The following is a 23,706-nucleotide window of genomic DNA, read 5'->3' on the forward strand; positions in this document are numbered from 1 at the left end:
CACAACCCCCTGAGGGGCGGGGCGATTTCCTGCCAATCACTGCCTGTTTGCCCTCCCCCCTGCGCTGGCCCGGCTGCCTCGGGGTGGGGGAGGTCGGGGAGGGGGCGATAAAATGGCGCAGGGGGCGGAGTGAGGCGCAGTCTTTCGCCCAGGCTTCGGCCCCGCTTCCGGAGGTGAAGAGCGGGAGGGACGAGGGGGTTTGCGTTCCCGGCTGGGAGGGGGATGGGGGCGCCTGTTGCTTCTCCAGGGGGCCATACATGCCCGTCCACCCCGTTGAAGGGTTGGGAGGCCTTCGCCCTGCTGGGAGAGGGCTGGTTGTCGTTCCTGAGGTGATGGCGGCGGGAGGGGGAGTGTCCCTGCGCCCCACCTCCACGTCGGCGGGCGGTAGATGCCCCTCACCCTGCTGAGGAAGAGGGAGGCCGTCGGGTCATCTGCGAGGCGGGGAGCGCTGTCAGTCTCCCTGCCCAGTGGGGGTGGGGGAGGATGGGTGTGTTAGGTAGGTTGGGGGTGCCGCTTCCCTTGCCCCACTTGGGGGGAACTGTTGCTAGGGAGAAGATTTTCCCGCCGCGCCTTGAGGGTGGGGGAGGGAGAGGATGACCCACCCCTTGGGCTGGCGGGGCCTCGGTCCCACCGAGGTGTGGGTGTGTGTGGCTACCCTCCGGGTGAGTGGTGCATCTCGCAGGCCTGTTGAGGGGTCGGTTTGGCCCCTGCGGGGGGAGGGGCGGGGAGCCAGCCCGCGCTTCTCCCGCCTTCCGCGGGGTGGCGGGAATTCTCGATGTTTTCGGGGGAGGGAGGAGGGAAGTGCGAAGGTCCGGCCCCGAGGGCGATGCAGTGCTGAGGCCGTCGCATTTCTGGGGGAGAGCAGGGGGCAGCCCAAGCAGTATCCTACGAAGGGTGGACATGGGTCACCCTTCTTCGTGGCTCTCGGGACCGGAGGTGTCACCAGTTCCTTCCTGGGAGGGAGGGAAGGCAGCTGGCACCGCAGGGTGGGCCCTAGAGAGGGGAAAGAAGTGATTGGATTGCCTACCTGCTGATCTCCAGTTTCTTGTGGATTTGTTAGAGGCTGCAAGCTTTAGCTATCCTGTCTAAATTAAAACATTTTCTTTTTAAAAAGAAACCTGTTGCTGTAGCTTAGTAATACTTAGTTTCTATGACCCTGTGGAATGAGAATCCTGGAATCCATATCTAGTGAAATGTTAACCTAAAGCAGAAATTTCCAGCCCTAGGTTGTTTTTGAGTCCTACAGTATTTCCATTTACTTCAAAGGAAGTTGCAGAATTATTACAGATTATTTCAGTTCACTTTGATTTTAAGTGTTATGCCCATTTTACGGAGTGATAAAGCCTAGTGAGTGCCTTTTGTGCTGTGTGCTGCACATGTATTGCCTATTGGGGAAGGTTGGAAATCAAAGGCCTGTCCCTTGGAAATAATCTTTGCCCTTGGCCATACCTATCAGATCTAGCTTGGTAATGGTCTTGGTTTTAGAACCTTGAAAGAGGGATATAGGGTTGTGTCTGGTGTTGCAGTTTTAGTGGCCTGAATAAAATAAAGGCTTTGTGCTCTAAGGCAATAGGTTTTCTTAGGTACGATAAAAATAGAAAGGGAACCAGTTCCTGAGGTTGCAGCTAGGTGGTTAGAGAACAGAGCAAGGGGGTGGTAAACTGAAGTGTGAAGAAGGGGGTGGACAGGTGAGAGAGATGTGGAAGGACAGAATAGGGTCACAGGAGGGATGGGGAGCAGAGAAATTAAGAGATAGACTTGGGAGATGGGAAAAATATTCTTCCCTTAAAAATAAAGAGATCCTCATTTTAGGTGGAAGTTGCAAAACAAGTGCCAAGAAAGGCAGTTAATGGTAGAATGGCAGACAGGCGCTAAGGCTGTCTTGTGGAAATTCACTTTAGACCTTAATTTTATCTGAGATTTCCCCCCCTTTTGCAAATTCATTAAATATCAACTTTAATTAGTATAGGGCTTTTAGGTTTAGAGTGCTTTCATAAACATCCCCTCATTTGATCCTCATGATAATCTGTATTTGAAGATAACGGCATGTAATTGTATCCCCCATTTTTCAGATGAGTGTTCTCATCTGAATTGAGGTTCAGAGACTTTTAAGTGACTTGTGAGGTCTCTGAATTTAGGTCAGTCCCTCTTCTGTTACTTCAATAACTATTAATTCAAGGGATTTGCCCGATATTTCAGATGTCCGCACAGCCTGGTCTTTAATTAATTCAGTGGCATATGGTTGAATGCTCGGTTAAACTAAAAGAAATTAGAGTATACTAGATACTTTCTAACAAGCAAGGACCTAGGGGAAGTTCTCAACTAGATTAACATTCTTTCCTACCATTCCTGTGCTTCATTAAGACCTCTTTAGGGGTCAGGGAGGTGATGATGGTGGGATGAAATAGAAACTGTAGCCACTACTTAGCTTTTCCATTGTGCTTGTAGTACTCGAAGTGCTTTAGTTCACGGTCTCATTTAATTTTGGCAACAACACTATGAGGTAGCTACTGTGATGGTCCCTGTTGTATAGGAGAGGACATTTGAAACTACAGAATGTAATCATTGTCTTTCTCTACGGACTTCTTAATTTAAAACTATATTTTCTTAAAGATTTTATTTATTTATTTGACAGAGAGATAGAGCAGGAACACAAGCAGGGGGAGTGGGAGAGGGAGAAGCAGGCCTCCCACCAAGCAGGGAGCCCAATGCGGGGGCCCAATCCCAGGACCCTGGGATCATGACCTGAGCCGACGGCAGACGCTTAACAACTGAGCCACCCAGGCGCCCCTAAAAATAATCTTATTATTAAATATTTTAAGCGTATAAAATGTATAGGAAGTAACATAATGATACCATTATCACGCCATTCAGCTTTATTTTATCGATGTGGGCAGGCTAAATCCGAGTACTCAGAGGGGGTCTCTCAGATACCAGCCAACCAGGGTCCTTGGCTTTGTGCAGAATAGGAATCAAATGGGAGCCAGGAGGAAGCGAGAGCAGAGTTCATTGAATAGTGTGATAGGGTATAGCAGATGGAGTGTCTGGGACACTCCGAAAATGAAAAGTAAGTCGCTCTGTCACTTGAGGTTATGGGTTTATAGTGGAAAGGGGTCCAGGGTACATGTGCCTTCAGGAACCCAGGGAAGCCTCCGATCAAAGGTGAGTAAGGTGAACAATAGGTGTTATTCCATAAATCACTGAAGGTAGGGGATATCGATGCCAGTGTCAACCAAGGTTTGTTTTAAGCTAATGTCTGGGAACATGTTTGGGATCTGGTTCTTCTTATATGTTATCAGGTGTTTAAGGCCTAGGATGGAACTCAGAGAATGATTAACTTTCTTATCTCCCTTTGGAGTGGCAACATAGCTTCTTTGTTTTACTCAGATGCAAAATATAGAAGATGAGTAAACGGGACTTAGCAGAAAAACAGCAGAAATGGAATCTTTCTAAAATGGTTTCCCTGTCTCATTATGTTGCCCTTTATTTTTTTAAGCCCCAACACGGGTCTTGAAGTCACAACCCTGAGACCGAGACCTGAGCTGCTATCAAGGGTCGGTTCCTTAACCTACTGAGCCACCCAGGCACCCTGCCATGTATATATTTTTAAAGTAATTTCTATGTGCCCGATGTGGGGCTCAAACTCACAACTCCCAAGATCAAGAGTCATAGGCTCTTGACTGAGCCAACCGGGCCCCCCTTACCATATTTTTTATAGGTCTTTTTTGTTCATTTTTTTAAAGAAATAAAACATTATAGATAGAATTGAAGGTACTCATGCCCCCTTGCCATTTCTCTTCCCTCTCCACTACCAGAGGTAACCGCTGTCTTGAATTTTGTGCTTCCTATTCCCATGCAAGTTTTTATAATTTAATGATATATGTATCCATACACTATATGGTATTGTTTCTCTAACAGATTGCAAGGGGAAAAAAAAAGACGGGGAATATATAGATTAAAATACAAAACATATCGACCAGTTGCCTTGTGTGGACTTATTGGATACTGATTTTTTTTAATCTTTAAAAATAATTTATAAAATAATTGATTACCCGAACCATATATTTTATGGTAAGGAATCCTTGTTATTTACAGATGAAATGATGTGATGCCTGGGATTTGCTTCAAAATAATCCCATTAAGGGGCGCCTGGGTGGCTCAGTTAGCTAAGCGGCTGCCTTGTGGCTCAGGTCATGATCCCAGGGTCCTGGGAGCCCAGTGTGGGGCTCGAACTCAGCAACCGTGAGATCAAGGCCTGAGCTGAGATCAAGAGTTGGACACTAAACTGACTGAACCACCCAGGTGTCCGGATTATACATTCTTTAAGGATGGAAACCATGTCTTTATTTTTTAAGAAGTCCTATAGAAACCAGTTATCTTGCTCAGTGCTGTGTGATGATAGTAGCTCAGAAAATGTTTTCTGAAAGAATGCATGAGCTAAAGCTAAAATTCAGGAAGTGGAGGGAAAGCAGGGTGTGGGGAAATTCACAGAAGGCTAATAAGGAATTTTCCAAATTACTGAGTTTAGTGTTTAAGCATTTCTTATAGCTTCTCAGATGTTGAAATGATATATGAAATAGAAGTTTTTTTTATCACCTTTCCCATCTAGAAAATAATTTAGATTAGGTCCATCACTGACTGTTTAAAAGCTAGGTTTTAATTATATAAGTAATTTACAAATATTCAAGTAGAAAAGTAGAATGACACTGAAGTCTCCCCTTGATGTCTCTTTGTCCCCTCATAGGTTATAACAGTCATCAGTTTTGTGTTTATATTTTTCTGGATCTGTTCTTTGCATTTATATATAAATTGAAAATGAGACTTCGGCATGTGTGATCATGATTAACTTGTAGATCTTGGTGGAATCTTAAGACATTGCCTCGTCCCTCTTCTCCATCCTGTCCCCATTTTTTATAAATGAGGAAACAAGTCCAAATGGTTAAGTGGCTCACCCAAATCACTACAGCTGGTTAGTGACAGAACCAGGACTACAAGCAAGGTCTCAGTACTCCCAAGCCAGTATTCATCTTACTGGAGCAAATGATATTCTTAAGAAAGTACAAAATTGTTGGGAGGAACAAAACTAGTTCCTTAGTTGCATAATTTTTCCTCTAAAGGTTTTTCTTTGATGTTCTTGACTCAAAATCCAACTTTCTGGTATTTAAAAAAAAATCAAGATCAAAATTAATAGGTGGAGCACCTTAAAGCATAATACAGTTGACTTTGTAATTAGCAGAGTTGAAAGTGATGAGAAGATCCTCTAATTTTCTTTGTGCCTGCAGGAAGGTGGGAGTCAATCATTTTGACAAGTCTCCTGAAAGGAACAGCTAGCGGGAGCTGAAACCTTTTTCCATTTGGTCTCGTGGCAAAGAGATCACACCAGCAGCTCCACACAGTATGGAAGACAATTCTTATATTCTTAAAGTGTTGTGTTTTTTTTTTTAAATTTTAGAAGTTGTACATTTGTTTTTTTTAAAGTATAAACTGTGAGAATCCAAACATTTTACATAATATGTATTTGTTTTATTTGTATGTTGTGGATATTATTCCATGATAGTATATATTGATCTACTTCATTATGTTTTAAATAGTTGTAAAGTATTCCATAGTATGGATGTACCATGATTTCACTGAGCAATTCTGGTGATGGACATTTAGGTTGTCTCCAATATTTGGCACTTTTGAATAATGCTGCTTTGAACATCCTTACAAATGTATCCATGTGCATTTGTATAGGTACTGCTGCAGGAAAAATTCACAGAATTGAAATTGTGGGGTCAAATGGTATTGCAAATTACTCTCCACAAAATATTGTGCTGACTTACACTCTTTTATACTGATAGTGTGTGAGGATGCTTATTTCCTATATCCTTATCAACTTAGATATTATGGCATCCTAATTTTCACTATTTTGTTAGGAAGAAAATATGTCACTGTTCTAATGTATATTTCCATGATCCTGGTAAGGTTAAATATCTTAAAATTATTTCTCATGTTGCAAGTCACAGTGCAAAGAATTCGAAATATCAGGACACCACCACTGTAGAACAGATAGAAGTTGATATAGGGGTAATTCCTGTTCCTCAGTGAAATTGCCTCTTATTTTTCCAGATATGACGTGCTCACTTGTGCCCTCTGAACAGTCTTCTGGAACGTCTCTCTTGCCTAAAGACAATGCCCCATTTTCTTGGAGTTCCTTGGATGAGGATGGATTGGATGACTCGTTGCTGGATCTGTCTGAGGGAGAAGAAGATGATGGCCATTTTAGTTTCACAGAGGAAGATATTCAGGAGCTCTTGAAGGATGATGACCTTAAAGATGATAGCAGGCGTGTTGAGAAGGGAGGGAAAGGGAGTCAAATTCTATTTGATACTTCCCAAGAGAAAAATTCATTGTGTAGCTTGGGACCAGTAGCTGAGACCCCTGGCCTCTTGAAACTACCTCAATTAAGTACATCAGTTGGTCATGGACCAACTCCTACTAAACCATTAAACAGACACTTTGCACTAGAAAAGAATCCTATAAAAATAACAGTTGTTACACCGTTTGATCCAACAGTTTGTGATGCTGTGCTTGATAAGGACAAGACTGATTCATCCAAAGATACTGAAAAACCCTCCTCCCTTGGGGAAGAGATGAGAAAAGATGGTCTTAGCCCAAATGAGAGCAAACTCTGCACTGAGTCTGAAGGGATCAGTCCCAGTAATTCTGCTTGGGATGTACCCCCACTCTCTTCTCCTTCAGACAATGACTTTGAACAAACTGTGTCTGATAAAAATATATCTGACAGTAAGAGAACTACACCTGTGTTCTCTCAGATCTTGGACCATTCAGAGACTCCGAATACGGGGTCTTCCTGGAAAAATGGATCAAATAAATCAAATTGTGAAGTGAGGTTTCCGGTTGTTTCCAGTTCATCAAACAAAGTAAGTATATTTTTTCAATGTAAAGAGAAAAATTATTTTCATTCACAAGCTGTATAGCAGAGCTTTGTATTCATCAAACAAATTGGGAGTTGAATCCTGACTAGAACTGTGACCTTGGTAAAATTATTTAGCCTCTGTTTCCTCATATTTCTTATCTATAAATTGTACTAAATAATACTTCACAGTATAGTAAGGATTAATGAAATAATGTATTTATAGTAACTGGTATATAATATTAAATTACTACTTATTGAATAATTACTAAGATAATGATGATTTTACTATTATTTTTCCCTTCTTTGGGTTTCAGCTTAAGTCTCAATCTTTGGTTGCCACGCTAAATGAGATACAGCACCTGATCAGCCACTGAAGAGCTGAAAAATCTTGGGCAATTTACCTAACCTCTTTGAGCCTGATTCCCTGTCTATCAAATGGGCATGCCACTTAGGGTTTCTTCCTTTTCCTTAATATTACAGTCACTATCTCATTGAAAGTATCTGTCATAGTGCCTGGTACACAGGAGGGTTCAGAAATATGCCTCTGTAGCCTTTATTAAGAATAAAAGAATATGTCCATCAATAGTGTTTTCAGCTTTTTCCTTATAATTATCTTTCCTTCTGCTCTGAACGAAAGCAGGATGTTCTTGACAAGGATTCGGGGAAGCTGAAAGTCCATGAGAGAAGACTAGGCAAAGTCATTCCTGTTCTGCAAGCCAAAAGAAGGTAACAGTATGATAATATTCTGGTTTCTATTTGTTCTCTTCAATTTCTTTCTTCCCCTCCTCAGTTACCCCTTAGTGTGGAGTAAAACCATGTACCAGGTGTAGGCATACTTTTAAGTTCTGGGACCACTAACATGTAGCTCTGTGACCTTGGGCAAGTCAAATGATCTGTGACTTCAGTTTATTTGTCAACAAATGAGGCTAATGATGCCTTTTCTGCTGCCTCACAAGGTTATTTTGGGAGTAAAAAAGACATATTAGTGAAAGCACTGTATAAATGTAAGATTTCTTTTCCTGTGCATCGGGAAGCCTGGTCACAGGACAGGAGGTTAGAATAATTTTAACACAAATATTAAAATACAATTATGTAGAAAATCCTTTTGTCATCTCTCCCAACTTGAATGCAACTGTCCTTGGGGAAAAATTATAGTGGAGGTTGTGGATTTGGGTCACCTTTTCAATCTATTCTCTTGTTGCCAGGAGATGGCAGTGTCTCTACATGGGCCTTCTCAATTAGCAAAGCTATTTTTTAGGTTGAGTCAGATTGGCTTCCTTACAATGAGATTAAAAAAAATTTTTTTGATTATACAGATATTAAATTTTTTTAAAGATTTTATTTATTTATTTGACAGAGAGACACAGCGAGAGAGGGAACACAAGCAGTGGGGAGTGGGAGAGGGAGAAGCAGGCTTCCCACTGAGCAGGGAGCCCAATGTGGGGCTCGATCCCAGGACCCTGGGATCATGACCTGAGCTGAAGGCAGATGCTTAACGACTGAGACACCCAGGTGCCCCTGCTTTAAATTTTTTATTTATTTTTATTTTTTTAAGATTTTATTTATTTATTTGACAGAGAGAGAGAGAGGGAGAGCAGCGCACAAGCAGGGGGAGCGACAGGCAGAGGGAGAGGGAGAAGCAGACTCACCACTGAGCAGGGAGCCCAATGCAGGGCTCCATCCCAGGACCTGGGATCATAACCCAACCCAAAGGCAGACGCTTAACTGACTGAGCCACCTAGGCGCCCCACTGCTTTACATTTTTTTAAATACATTAAAAATAAGGCTAACGTCCCCTTTGACTACTGTCCCTAACCCCAGTTTTTTGTTTTTTTTTGTTTTGTTTTGTTTGCATAATTGAGGGAAACTTTGTGACTTACTTAAAGTGGAAATTATACCAAGGAGCCAAGTCAGGCTACTTGGGGCAGTTATGTACTTACTATCTCAATATTCTCATCCACTGACTCCACAGTTATCAGTGCAGTCAGGATGAGCAAGGGCCAGATATTGTTCTTGCCAAGGTCACCAGTATTCTAATTGCCACATCCAGCTGGTTCTTTTTGGTCTTTATCTAATTCAGTTTTTCTGTGGCTCTCTATCAAGTTAGCTATGTCCTGATTAACCTTGAATTACTCAACAAGTGCTTTCTTTCTCTAGGGACTAGGTAATCTTCACTTTCTTATGCCCTGTTAACAGGAGTTTGTATCTATTTCTCATCTTCCTTTTTTTCTTACCTTCATACTTGATTTCAGCTTTTTACTAATACTGTCTTCTGTCACTGGATCTTAAAGAGTATTTTGCCTCTGCAAGTTAGTAGTTTTAACTGATCAGCAATATATGACTTCTCTCTACAAAGCACTATACTCATGGTTCTAATGAACTGTTTTTCCTCCTTCTGGTTTGCTTTGTTCAAGGACTAATGTTCCGACGTTTTCACAATCAGATCTAGAAAAGCAGAAGGAAAGTTATCTCAAGGAAGTCATTGCTCATATAGAACACCCGAAGGACACTAACCAAGGTAACATGGTAGCCAAAGAATGGCATGTAAAAGATGTGATGGGATTTTTTTTTCCAGTGTAATACAGATTAAACTGGGAGATTATTTTGAGTTTTCTTAAATTGATGAGAGAGATAACTTTCTTACCTAAAAATTTTTACTTGAAGGGATTGTCTAACCAAATAAGATCTTAAGTGGTTTGGCTAACCAGTATTAGAGGGTGATCCAAGGAGACTCGTACCAGTACATGAAGAGTGCCTCCGCTATGGTTGAGGGCTGAAACCAGACCTGTAGTTTTTTAGATAGGGAATTTTTTTGTTTGAAAAATAGAAGTGGATGACCAGGGGCTGCTTAGTAATTGTTAGTTTTTTATTTAGAATTATTTCTTTTCCTTGTTTCCTTTAGGATTTAAATGTAAAAAGCAAGCATTTCAAATACCATTCTGCATCTTGACATTTGAATAAAAGCTCTTAAAAGGTTTTGACTACCTTCCAGATTCTTCAAGCTGAGTTCTCCCTGGTTCACTAAAAGCTCTTACAAACCAAAATGACAGGATTCTTTCTCCAGGCCTCAAGAGATTATTGTCTATGTTATTATTCATCCTGGACTAGTAGCTGATCGGAAAGCTCCTAAAGGGAGGGGAACTTGTGGGCTATAATGAAGGTGCCGAGATTAGAGAGGTACTGATAAAAGGATTCTTTCTCATGAAGATTGCTCCATATTCCATCATCTTCAGCTTCTTTGTTCATTTAGCAAACCTTTCTCAACTACTTTCAGTGGTGGTAGGTTTGAAGATTAGGGATTGGAAATGTAAAGAGGACCAAAGTAGGGTCCTGGCTCTCTAGGAATTGATAGCTCGGAGAAGGAAAATTATACCACATTATTGATTGGAATAACTCTAATCAATAGAGATATAATTCTAATAGAATTATGTATAAAGTGCACTAGGAGCAAGGAAGAAGCACTTCTGTTTGTGTTTGGGGACAGTGGAAGATGGGGAAAGAGGATGCTCTAGGTAGGCTCCATGGGGAAGATAATTCTGTTACTCAAAGATCTGTCATAAATCACTAGGAAGAGTTTTAGGGGAACTTTTCGCCAAAGATTCAGAGGAGACTCCCCTTTATTTATGAATCTTTAATTATTTAGTAGTTTTAGAACTACATTGGCCAGAAGAATTTTTTATTCCAGGTCCTTTTATTTTTTAGTCAAAGCTTTCATTAAGCATTCAAATGCTACTTGTAATGATTGCTCAGCTCTCTGCTTGTGAGCTCTCTTTGTTTGAACTGTTTTAAAGGTCTGGCTGGTGGAACTAGAGACATTCCTCTCCCACTGGCCTGGACCCCCTTCACCCGGATCATTGATTGGAGGGGCAGATTAAAAGAAGTTTGTATATATTTAACCTCTATGGAAGAGACTTGAACATTGCTTTTCCCTCTGTGAAGTGACCTTCTTTTATGTCCTAGGCAATTCAGACTGATGATATCCAATTATATTTTCCTTTCTCATTTGGGGCATTTAGAAAAGAAAATTTCATAAGAAAAGCAGTGAGCAGCTGCTCATGTTTGTAGCATCTTTTCCAGTCTCTCTCCCATTCAGCAGTCCCTCTCCTACTTTACCATAGTAATCTGTATCCCATGAGGAACAACTAGAATAATGCATATAGAGGAAAGACAGCATACTTTAGTGGTTGGGAAAGTAAAGTCTAGTCTAAAGTTAACTTCTGGGTTCATACCCTAGCTCCGCTGCTTACTGGCTTTTTGACCTTGAGCCAATAAAAACTCAGTTTTCTCATTTGCAAAATGGGTGTAATAATGAGGCTTAGCATATGTGAAAATTTAAGTACAACTGTAATGCAAAGAACAGTACCCAGCCATAGCTGCCAACATTTATTGAACACTTGGTATTATTCACAAGAAAGGGTGTCCTTTCACACTGAAGTTTTTATAGGTAAAATAGTATGATGTCAGGTGTTTGTTTTCAGATCTTGAAAAAAAAGCCAAAACCCTGGAAAATTAGAGGAAACAACTTTAACAAAATGTTGATAATGAAGCTGAACGATAGTTACGTGTGAGTTCAGTATGTTATTTTCTACTTTGTGTCTATTTGAAAAAATATCCATAGTAAAAAGTTACTTATTTTTTTTAAAGTGCATCTTTTAGGGGATTCCTTTTTGACATCTAAGAACTGTGAACATCACCAATTATTCTAAAAATTTCACAGGCCTCCAGTGCTTGCTTCTGCTTTCTAGGAACCCAGTGTGCTACCATGTTCTTGTGTTCCTTCCCACTGCCTGCTATTCGTGCATCCAGAGTTTAAAGATTATATACTAAATTGCAGAGGAGAGTGGGGGGGGGTCATATTTCATTGCTCCTCTATTTATATATGAAGTAAAGAGCAGCCAGAAGCAAACAGAGGAAGCATATAGTGCTTCCTGTCCTTTTTGATATGTGTAGTGCTCAGTCACCTTGGAAAAGTATAACTGTTCAAGTTCTTTATTAGATACAGAGAAATTAAAATGAGTAGATTTAAATGTAGTTCCTGCCAATTCAGTTTGAATCCTCTCCATTGGGTTAATCATCTTTCACTTTATCAATAATGTGTATGTTTTTGGTACAGAATATGATAATGTAAATCATCCTTCAACTAAATAATCTCTTTTTAGTTTAATGCCACATGAGTTTCTAATAACATTTAGAAAGAAATACCAACAACTTCTTCCTGACATTGCAGTTCATGGAAAACTTTATATGGAATTATAAGTTCTTAGAGTAGAAAAGGATCATTAAGATTTTCTTAATGTATCAGTATATATCTCTTTGCCAAGTGACCATTCAGCCTTTGCTTAGAATTCTAATAATACAAAACTCATTAAATCATGAAGCAGGCCATTCATTGCTTAAAAAATTCTAATTCTTAGAAAAGTTAATCTTTACATTGAGCCAAACTCTGCTTCCCTGTAGTTTCCAGTGGTAGTTTCTAGTTCTGCCTTCTAGGATCACAAAAAACAGCTATTACCGTCCAAATACTTAGTGTATTCTAAGGACCTTTTCATGTTAAATATCTCAAGATTTTTAATGATTACAAAGTATTATATAATTTATTATTCCATCTTGGATAATTAGGTTGTGCCCATTTTCATTAGTAATGCTGCAGTGAACATTCTGGTCAATAAATATTTATGTACAACTCTTATTTCTATAGGATGAATACCTAGAAGTGGAATTGCTGGGTAAAGTATATAAATATTTTAAAAACCTCTGTTACATGTTACCAGATTGTCCTGCCCCCAAAAATTGTATTAATTTTTTTGTCACCAATTTGACAGGTAAATTTTAACATATTTTGTTTTAATAATTAGTGAGGTTAAACATTTTTTATTTATGTTTTTTTGAAATATATATTTAATTATAATTTTTAAAAATCATTTAATATCTAGTTTATATTCCAGTTTCCCCAGTTGTCCCAAAAATGTCTTCTTGTAAATTGTTCAAACAGGATCTAATCAAGGTTCATGTGTTTAATTATTGTCTTCTTAGTCTCTCTTAATCTAGGTCACTTGTTTTGTAGATTGTCTCACATTCTGAATTGTGTCTGATTGTTTCCTTGTGGTGTCGTTTAACTTGTTCCTCTATCCCCCTGTATTTCCCGTAAACTGGAAGTTGGATCTAGAGGAGGGATTAGATTTAGAGTAAGCATTTTTGGCTGGTATAATTCATAGGTACTGTTGTCTATTTATCCTCTATCAGATTAGGGGGCATCACCTAATGACAGGGTGTTCTTTTTTTTTTTTTTTTTTTTAAAGATTTTATTTATTTATTTGACAGAGAGAGACACAGCGAGAGAGGGAACACAAGCAGGGGGAGTGGGAGAGAGAGAAGCAGGCTTCCCGCAGAGCAGGGAGCCCGATGCAGGGCTCGATCCCAGGACCCTGGGATCATGACCTGAGCCGAAGGCAGACGCTTAACGACTGAGCCACCCAGGCGCCCCAATGACAGGGTGTTCTAATAGTGATGCTAAGTTTGATTACTTTGTTAAAGTGTTAACTGCCATGGGGCGCCTGGGTGGCTCAGTCAGTTAAGCATCTATCTTTGGGTCAAGTCATGACCCTAGGGTCCTGGGATCCAGCCCTGCGTCGAGCTCCCTGCTCAACTTGGATCCTGCTTCTTCCTCTCCCTCTGCCTGCCGCTCCCCCTGCTTGTGCTCTCTCCCTCGTTCTCTCTCTGTCAAATAACTAGTCTTAAAAAAAAAAAAAAAAAAAAAATGAAGTGTTAACTGCCACATCTTTCCATTATAAGGCACATTTTCCCCTTTGTAATTAGTAAGTCATCTGTGGGGTATTGCTTCGGTATCATTTGAATATCTTGTTCCACAGCAGTTCTTAATTATTTGAATATTCATTGATGATCCTTACCTAAATCGGCTACTATACAGAGAGTTGTATAGAAAGCGTTCATTTTCTAAATATATAATTTCTTTTACAATGATTACCTACCATTCTTCTATGAAGATTTTTTTTAGTATCACTATTACCTCATAGATTTTTTTTTTTTTTAAAGATTTTATTTATTTATTTGACAGAGAGAGAGACAGCGAGAGAGGGAACACAAGCAGGAGGAGTGGGAGAGGGAGAGGCAGGCTTCCCCGCGGAGCAGGGAGCCCGATGCGGGGCTCGATCCCAGGACCCTGGGATCATGACCTGAGCTGAAGGCAGACGCCTAACGACTGAGCCACCCAGGCGCCCCATCCTCATAGATTTTTAAAAATTAATGTGTTATAGTTGATAATAGTCATTACTTTTTTTTGATGCTCTGTTTGTCTCAAATTTGACCAATGGGAACTCCTTCCTTCAAGTGGGCTCCTGTGTCTACTGACATGACTCTATTAATCTTTTTTTTTTAATTGTGGTAAGCAAAATAACATAAAATTCACCAATTAAACCATTTTTAAGTGTGCATTTCAGTAGTGTTAAATTTATTCACATTAACTTTTTTTATCTTGCAAATCTCAAACTTTATACATACCATTAAAAAACGACTAGCCTTTTTCCCTTCCCTGTAGTCCCTGGTAAATACCATGCTACTTTCTGTTTCTGTGAATTTGCCTATTTTAGATACCTCATATAAGTGGAATCAAACAGTACTTTTTGTGACTGGCTTATTTCATTTAGCATAATGTCCTCAAGGTTCATCTGTGTTGTAGCATGTGCCAAATTTCCTTCCTTTTTATGGCTGAATAATATCCCATTATATGTATATACCACAGTTTATCCATTTATCCTTCAGTGGACATTTGAGTTGCTTCTACCTCTTGGCTGTTGTGAATGATAATGCTTTGAACATGGGTGCGCATCTGCTAGAGATACCTATCTCCTCAAGACCCTGCTTTCAGTTCTTTTGGATATGTACCCAGAAGTATTGTTAGATCATATGTAGTTCTACTTTGAATTTTTTGAGGAAACTCCCTCCTGTTTGACACAGTGGTTGTACTATTTTACAATCCCACTGACAGTGTATAAGGGTTCCAGTTTCTCTACATCCCCACCAACACTTGTTATTTTCTGTTTTCTGGTGGTAGTTGCCCTAAATGGTTGTTATATCCATATCCATCGGTATTATAGCTATGCAAATATTGCTCACTGCGAAGTCAGATAGTATACTATGGTTTCATTTTCTCGAATCTGTTTTTCTGAAGTAGTTAATTACCACACTTATTTTTTTAAACTATAAATTAATTTATCCTTAATTTTTTTTTTTACAAATGTAACTTACATCCTCATCTATGTTGTCTGTGTGTCTGTGTCGTGCCCCCTCCCCCCCCAAATGCCCAGACATACCCAGTAATCTATCAATTCCTTTAAAATTTTTTTCTGGAGACCTTTCTAGAGCCTTGTGTTCTGCTCCAATCTATACTGCTTGTTCTGTAGCCTTGCTGCAGAGCTATCATCCTGGTGTTTCCCTTTGCTGCCTTCCTGGATTGAATCCTGTTCTGGATCCCCATTTCTTCCTTTTGATCTATTTTAGTGGAGCACATTCTTTGAGAATTTCTAAGAAAGTGATGGATAAATTTGGGTGGCCCTTCCATATCTGAAAACATCCTTATCCTCATACTTGATTGGTAGTTTGGTATAGAATTCTAAATTAAAAGTCATTTTTCCTCAGAATTTTGAAGGCATACATCTAATGTTCTTGTGAAGAAGTCTGTTATTAATTTAATTTTTATTCCTTTTAATGTAACCTGTTTTTTTCTCTCTGGAAGTTCTTAGCCTTCTCTTTATCCATTATTTTATGCAAATTAGTCCACTTGCTGGGACATTTTCTTATTGGCTTCTTTACTTTCATATTCACATTTATGATTTCTAAGAGTTTTTTTTTCCTGTTCTGTTCCCTTTGCATATTATGTTGTTCTTATTTTATGAACTAATTGCTTATCTCAAGATTTTTTCTTTTTTTTTTTTTTTGTTTAAAGATTTTATTTATTTATTTGAGAGGGAAAGAGAGAGGGGGAGAGAGAGAGCGTGCAAGAGCAGGAGGAGGGAGAAGCGGGATTCCCGCCGAGCAAGGAGCCCGATGCGGGACTCAATCCCAGGACCCTGGGATCATGACTTGAGCCGAAGGCAGTCGCTTAACCGACTGAGCCACCCAGGTGCCCCGATTTTCTTCTTTTTTGAGTAATAATTCAAATACAGTAAACACAAATTTAACGTATACAACTTGTCGAGTTTTGACATTTCTTTACACTCATGAAACTCACTGCAATTAAGATAAATATACCACACCACAAAGTTTCTTTGTGCCTCTTTGTACTTCCTCCTTCCTGCCTTTCCTTGCCCCCTTCAATTCCCAGGCAACCACTGATCTGCTGTCACTGTAGTTTGTAATTTCTAGAATTTTATGTAAATGGAATCATACAGTATATATACTAGCTTTTCTCGAAGCAAAATTATTTTGAAATTCATCATTTTGTTGATAGTTTATTCCTTTTCATTGCTGAGCAGTATTCCATTATAGAAATATACCACAATTTGTTTATCCATTCACCTGTTGATGGGCATTTGGGTTGTTTCCAAATTTTGGCTATTACAAATAAAGCTGTTATGACTATTCATGTACAAATCTTTGTATGGATATGCTTTCATTTTTCTTGAGTAAAAATCTAGGGGTAAAATGACTGGGCCATATGGTAGGTGTATGTTTAATTTTTTAAGAAACTACCAAACCTGGGGCACCTAGGTGGCTAAGTCTGTTAAGCATCCGACTCTTGATTTTGGCTCAGGTCACGATCTCAGGGTCGTGAGATTGAGTCCCGAGTTGGGCTCTGTGCTCATCTGGGAGTGCTTGAGATTTTCTCCCTCTGCCCCTCCCCCAACTCATGCTTGCTCTCTCTCTGGCTGTCTTTCTGTCTCTCAGATAAATAAATCTTTAAAAAAAACCCAAACCACCAAACTTTTCCAAAGTGGTTATACTATTTTATATTCTCACCAGCAGTGTATGAATTCCAGATGATCCCATCCTTACAAAGGATTGTTTGTTGCCAGTATATAGAAATTCAGGTGATTTTTGTGCATTGATCTTATGCAGCCTTGCTAATAAATTCACTTGTTAGTTTTGGTACCTTTTTTGTAGATCGCATCAGTTTCTGTATCTATAATCATCAGCAAATAAACACATTTTTACTTGTTCCTTTCCGATTTGGATGCCTTTTATTTCATTTTTTTGCCATATTGCACTGGCTAGAACTCCAGTACAATGTTTAATACAAGTAATACAAGTAACTTGTTGCTGATCTTAGGAGGAAAACATTTAGTCTTTCACTATTATGTTAACTATAATATTAGCTGTATCTCCTAGATACCCTTTATCAACTTTACAATGTTCTCTCCTATTGATAGCTTATTGAGAGTGTTATTAGAAGTGGATACTGGATTTTGTCAAATAGTTTATGTGCATCTGTTGAGATGATCACAGTGTTGTGTTTTTTAAAGTCCATTAATTAGAGAATTATACTATTTGATTTTCCAGTGTTAAGCCAGTCTTGCATTTCTGGTCTTAATTCATTCTGCACTTGGTTCTTAAAGTATTATCCTTGTAAAGTAATAGCATTGGGTTGATTTGCTAAAATTTTATTATGCATTTTTGCATCTGCCTTAATAAGGGATATTGGTCTATACTTGTAATTTCTTGATCTGGTCTTGGTGTCAGAGTAATGTTGGCCTCACAGAATGAATTGGGAAGTATTTCTACCTCTTCAAATTTTCTGGAAGAGTTTGTATAGAAGAATTGGTACTTCTTTTTGGGTAACCTTTGTAGTCTTTCAAGGAATTTGACCATTTCATCTAAGTTGTTAAATTTATTAACATGAAGTTAATAACATTCCCTTATTAGCCTTTTCCTTATTTATTTATGTTTGTTTATTTATTTTAAAGATTTTTATTTATTTATTTAGAGAGAACCAGCATGCAGTTAGGGAGAGGGGGAAAGGGAGAGAGAGAATCCCAGGTAGACTTTGCTCTGAGCACAGAGCCCAATGGAGGGTGGGGGAGCTCGATCTCACAACCCCAGGATCATGACCTGAGCAGAAATCAAGAGTCAGATGATTAACCGAGTGAGCCACCCAGGCCCCTGCCTTTTATATAGTATTCTCTAGTGATGGTCATCTTTCCCATTCTTGGTATCAGTAATTTGTGTTTTCTCTCTTCTAATCAGTCTAACGAAAAGTTTATGAACACTATGATGTAGTACTTTCTTTAAAAAGAACCCAGCTTTTGTTTTACTGATTTTTCTCTATTTTTCTATTTTCTATTCATTAATTTCCATTCTGATATTTATTATGTCCTTTTTTCTGCTTACTTTGTGTTTCATTTGCTCTTTTTCTAGTTTCTTTATATGGTTGCTAAGACCATTTTGAGACCTTTCTTTTCTAATTTAGTAAGGGATGTTAGGAACAAGAGGAGATATATTCATGCAGTCTCTGTTTATGCCTTGCCCTTTTTTTTAAATCAACTTTACTGAGGTATACTTTACATGCAAAATGTACCCATTTTAAGGGTACATTTTGCTGAGCTTTGACAAATTTATGCACCTGTGAAATCATCACAACAATCAAGATTGATAGAACATTCCTACTATCCCCCAAATTTCCCTTGTGCTCCGTCTCAGTCATTCTGTCCCTGCCCGGCTCCTGCACTGGGAAAGCACTGATTTCTTTTTGGTCACTCTAATTAGATTTGTCTTTTCTAGAGTTTCATATAAATTGAGTCATGAAATATGTGTCCTTTTGTGTTTGGCTTATTTTACTTGGAGTAATTTTTACATATTTACCTTTGTTGTTGTGTGTATACAGTAGTTCTGGAGTTTACTGCTGAATTTTTCCTTGTATTAATATACTGTAGTTTAGTCACTTGTTGAAAGACATCTGTGCTTCTAGTCTTTGGCTGTTAATGAATAAAGCGTCTATGAACATTCATATATGGGTTTTTGTATAGATGTGTATTTTCATTTCTCCAAGGTAAATAATTAGAGTGGAATTGCTGAGTCATAGAGTGTTTGTATAACTTTTCCAAAGTGATCATACTATTTATTGTGAGTTTTGTATTGCAAAGGCTTAGGTTCTTTTTTATATATGCATATGTAGTTCTTTTAGCACCATTTGTTGAAAAGATGATCCTTTCCATGGATTTCTGAATTCTCTATTCTGTTCCGTTGATATACATGTCTATTCTTACGCCAATATTATACTGTCTTGATTACTATAACTTACAGCAAGTCTTGAAATTATTTGGATTTCTATAACTTTTAAAAAAAATTAACTTCAGCTTGTCAGTTTGTTCAAAAACACCTGAGGGGTATTTCATTGGGATTGTGTTGAATCTATAATAGATCAGTTTGGGGAGAACTGACATCATAACAATACTTGAGCCTTCTAATCTGTGAATAGGATATATTTCTCCATTTATTTATGGCCTTGTTAATTTCTGTCAGTAACATCTTGTAGTTTTTATTGTACAGATCTTGCACGTATTTGGTTAAATTCATCAGTATCTCAGTGCTTTTTTATAATTTAATAAGTGGTCACCACCGTAAGTGTAGTCACCATCTGTCACCATACAATATTATTAAAATATTACAATATTCTGTATGCTGTATTTTTCATCTCCATGACTTGCTTATTTTATAACTGGAAGTTTGTACCTCTTAATTTCCTTTATCTATTTCACCCATTCCCCCACCCACCTTCCTGTTGGCAACCACAAGTTTGTTCTCTCTGTTTAAGAGTGTGTTTGAGTCTTTTTTGTTTTTTTGTTCATTTGTTTTGTTTTTTAGGTTCCACATGTAAGTGAACTCATATTTGTCCTCTGTTTGACTTATTTCTCTAACGTTATACCACCTAGGCCCATCCATATTGTTGCAAATGATAAGATCTCATTCTTTTTTATGGCCGACTAATATTCTAGAGTGTGTGTGTGTGTGTGTGTGTATTTTCTTTATTCATTCATCTATTATAGACAATTAGGTTGCTTCCATATCTTGGCTATTGTAAATAATGTTGCAATAAACATAGGGGTGCATATATATTTTCAACTTAATGTTTTTGCTTTCTTTGGGTAAATACCCAGGAGTGGAATTACTGGATCATATGGTATGTCTATTTTTAATTTTTTGAGGAACCTCCAATACTGTTTTCCATAGTGGTTACACCGGTTTACATTCCCAGCAATAGTCCACAAAGGTTCCCTTTTCTCCACATCCTCACCAACAGTTGTTATTTTTTGTTGTTTTGATACTAGCCATTCTGACTGGTGTGAGGTGATATCCCATTGTGGTTTTGATACTTTTGGTAACTTTTTGATAAATCCCATAGGGTTTTCTGTGTTAACATGATATCTCCAAATATGGACAGTTTATTTCTTCCTTTCCAATCTATAGGCCTTTGTTTCTTTTTTTTGCCTTGCTGCACTGGCTAGGACCTCTAGTACATTAAGTATATTAGCTGTAGGTTTATCATTGATACCCTTTATCAGGTTTGAAGAAGTTCCCCTTCTTTTGGTAGTTTGGTGAGAGTTTTTATCATGAACGAGTGGTGAATTTTGTCAGTTGAATTTTCTGCATTTATTTAGAAGGTCATATGGTATTTTGACTTATTCTGTAATGTGGTGTATTACATTTATTGATTTTTGACTCTTAGGCTAACTTGCATTCCTAGGATAAACACACTGGCCTTACTGAATTATCCTTAATTAAGTTTGCTAATATTTTTAAGAGTTTTTACATCTTGTTTATAAGGAGTTTTGGTTTTTCATTTTTCTTGTGTTGTCCTCTAAGTATCATAGTAGTACTGGCTTCATAAAATAAGTAGGGAAGTGTTTCAGTTTATGTAGGATTGGTATTTATTCCTTTAAATGTTTGATAGAATTTATCAGTGAAGCCATCTAACCCTGGAGGTTTTTTTCAGAATTTCTTTATCTTTGCGTCCATATCGATAATTTGTGTCTTATAAGGAATTTGCCCATTTTTATCTAAGTTTATTATTTTATTGGCATAAAATTATTCATAATGTTCCTTTATTATTTCTTTAATTACTGTAGGATCTGTAGTGATGGTTACCGTTTCATTTCTAATATTGGTAATTTGTCTTTTTTTCGTGGACAATCTAGTTAAAGTTTTATCAGTTTTACTGATTTTTTGCCCCCAAAGCAAATTTTTAGTTTCATATTTCTGTATTGTTTTTGACTATTACATTTTTATTTTTTTCTCCACTTTGTTGTTGCTTTTCTTCTACTTACTTTGGGTTTAATTTGCTCTTCTAGCTTTTTTTTTTTTTTTAAGATTTTATTTATTTGACAGAGAGAGACAGTGAGAGAGGGAACACAAGCAGGGGGAGTGGGAGAGGGAGAGGGAGAAGCAGGCCTCCCGCCGAGCAGGGAGCCCGATGTGGAACTCCATCCTAGGACCCTGGGACCCCGACCCGAGGCGAAGGCAGACGCCTAATGACTGAGCCACCCAGGCGCCCCGTCTTCTAGCTTTTTAATGTGGAAGGTTAGATCACTGATCTGAGATCTATTTTCTGTAAGCATTTTTTTTTTTAAGATTTTATTTTGAGAGAGAGAGCATGAAGGGGGAGGGGCAGAGGAAGAAGCAGACTCCCTGCTGAGTGGGGACCCCCCCCCATGCAGGGCTCAGTCCCAGGACTCTGGGATCATGACCTGAACCAAAGGCAGACACTTAAATGACTGAGCCACCCAGGCGCCCCTTCTGTAAGCATTTAAAGCCACAGGTTTTCCTTTAAGTGCTGCTTAGGTGCATCCCACAAATTTTGATATATTTTTATTTTCATTTGGCTCAAAGCAATTTCTATTTCCCTTGTGATTACTTCTTTGACTTATGGGTTATTTAGAAGTGTGTTACTTAGAGGCGCCCACTGGGATCGAGCCCCACCCCACGTCTGGGCTCCCTGCTCAGCGGGAGGTCTGCTTCTCCCTCTCCCACTCCCCCTGCTTGTGTTTCCTCTCTTGCTGTGTCTCTCTCTGTCAAATAAATAAAATCTTAAAAAAAAAAATAGAAATGTGTTACTTAATTTCCAAATATTTGAGAGTTTTCATCTATCTTCCTATTATTTCTAGCTTAATTCTGTTGTGGTCAGAGAATATTTTCGGTATGAGTTCAATTCTTTTAAATATACTGAGACTTATTTTTATAGACCAGCATATGGTCTGTTTGGTGAATGTTCTATGTGCACTTGAAAGTGTATATTCTGATGTTGGTGGAGTGTTCTATACATTTCAGTGAGGTTTTGTAGGTTGCTGGTGGTGTTCAATTCTATATCCTTACAGATTTTCTAACTAAAAGAGGAGTGTTCATATCTCCACTCTAATTGTGGATTTTCCTGTTTCTCCGTTCACTTCTGTCCGTTTTTGCCTCTTGTATTTTGAAACTCTGGTATTGGAGGCCTACACTTTTAGGAATATTATATCCTCTTGATAAATTGACCCCTTTTATCATTATGAACATTTTTTTTAATCTTAGTAACATTCAGTATTAACATTCTTAGTAATACTCTGTTTAGAAGTCAACTTTGTTTCATATTTATGTAGCCATTAAGCCTCCTTTTCACTACTGTGTGCATGATACCTTTTTTTTAAATCTTTTCCTTTTAATCTGTTCATATCTTTGTGTTCTAAAGTGGATGTTTTGGGGCACCTGGGTGGCTCAGTTGGATAAATGTGCGACCTGTGATTTCAGCTGAGATCATGATCTCAGGATTGTGAGATGGAGCCTCTCATCCCGTGCAGGTGCTGGGTTTGGAGTCTGCTTGAGATTTTCTCTCCCCCTCTTTCTCTCCCTTTGCCCCTCCCCGCTCCTTCTCTAAAAAAAAAAATTAAAATAAAGTGGATGTCTTGTAGGCACTATATAGTGAGTCTAGCTTTTCTTTTTTCCAGCCTTACAATCTCAGTCTTTTAATTTGAGCGTTAGTCCAGTTAGTATGGCTGGTTTTAAATCTACCATCTTATTACTTGTTTTCTATTTGTTTATCTGTTCTTTGTGTCTTCTTTCATCTTTTCCTGGCCTTTTTTTTTTTTTTTTAAAGTATTTTTTAGTATTCCATTTTATCTCCATGCTTGATTTATTACCTGTACCTTTGTTTTATTTTTAGTGGTTGTTCTAGGGTAGTAGTTCTCAAAGTTTTTGGTCTCAGGACCCATTTACACTCTTAGAAATTCAGGACCCCAAAGTTTTGTTTGTATGGGTTACATCTCTCTATACTCAATCATATTAAAAGTTAGAACTGAAAAATTATTTAAATATTTATTAATATATTTAAAAATAAACTTTTGCACATTAACATAAATAATATGTTTTTATTAAAAATAACTTTTTTTAAAAAAGTTATCTCTACACACAACATGGGGCTTGAACTCACAACCCAGAGATCAAGAGTGGCAGGCTCCACTGACTGATCCAGCCAGGCGCCATTAAAAATAACTTTTTTTTTTTAGAGGAGGGGAGGGGCAGAGGGAGTGGGAGAGAGAATCCTAAGCAGGCTTCACGCCCAGTACAGAGCCCGACACAGGGCTCCATTTCACAAACCTGAGATCATGACCTGAGCCGAGATCAAGAGTCCAATGCTTAACTGACTGAACCACCCAGCCGCCCCTAAAAATAACTTTTTTAAAACAAAACCAAAAATTTAGGGAGAAGAATGGCATTGATTTACATTTTTGCAAATCTCTTTTAATTCCTGGCTTAACAGAAGCCTGCCAGATCCTCATATATGGTTCTGTACTCTGTCGTCA

The 23,706-nt window shown here is 38.4% G+C and overlaps 1 protein-coding gene across 1 annotated transcript in view; it reads left to right on the forward strand.

The window, feature by feature from the left end:
• Positions 1-138: 138 nt before the first annotated feature.
• Positions 139-23,706, forward strand: part of LOC110574861 (S100P binding protein) — a 31,372-nt gene continuing 7,804 nt past the window's right edge. The window contains exons 1-5 of the mRNA XM_044913947.1: positions 139-173; positions 5,283-5,395; positions 6,112-6,926; positions 7,560-7,648; positions 9,337-9,440. Of these exons, the coding sequence (XP_044769882.1) occupies positions 6,114-6,926; positions 7,560-7,648; positions 9,337-9,440 (1,006 nt within the window). The 5' untranslated portion in view covers positions 139-173; positions 5,283-5,395; positions 6,112-6,113. The remainder of the gene's footprint in view (positions 174-5,282; positions 5,396-6,111; positions 6,927-7,559; positions 7,649-9,336; positions 9,441-23,706) is intronic.

This window comes from Neomonachus schauinslandi, chromosome 4 (genome assembly GCF_002201575.2).
Source record: "Neomonachus schauinslandi chromosome 4, ASM220157v2, whole genome shotgun sequence".
In the NCBI taxonomy this organism is placed as follows: Eukaryota; Metazoa; Chordata; class Mammalia; order Carnivora; family Phocidae; genus Neomonachus; species Neomonachus schauinslandi.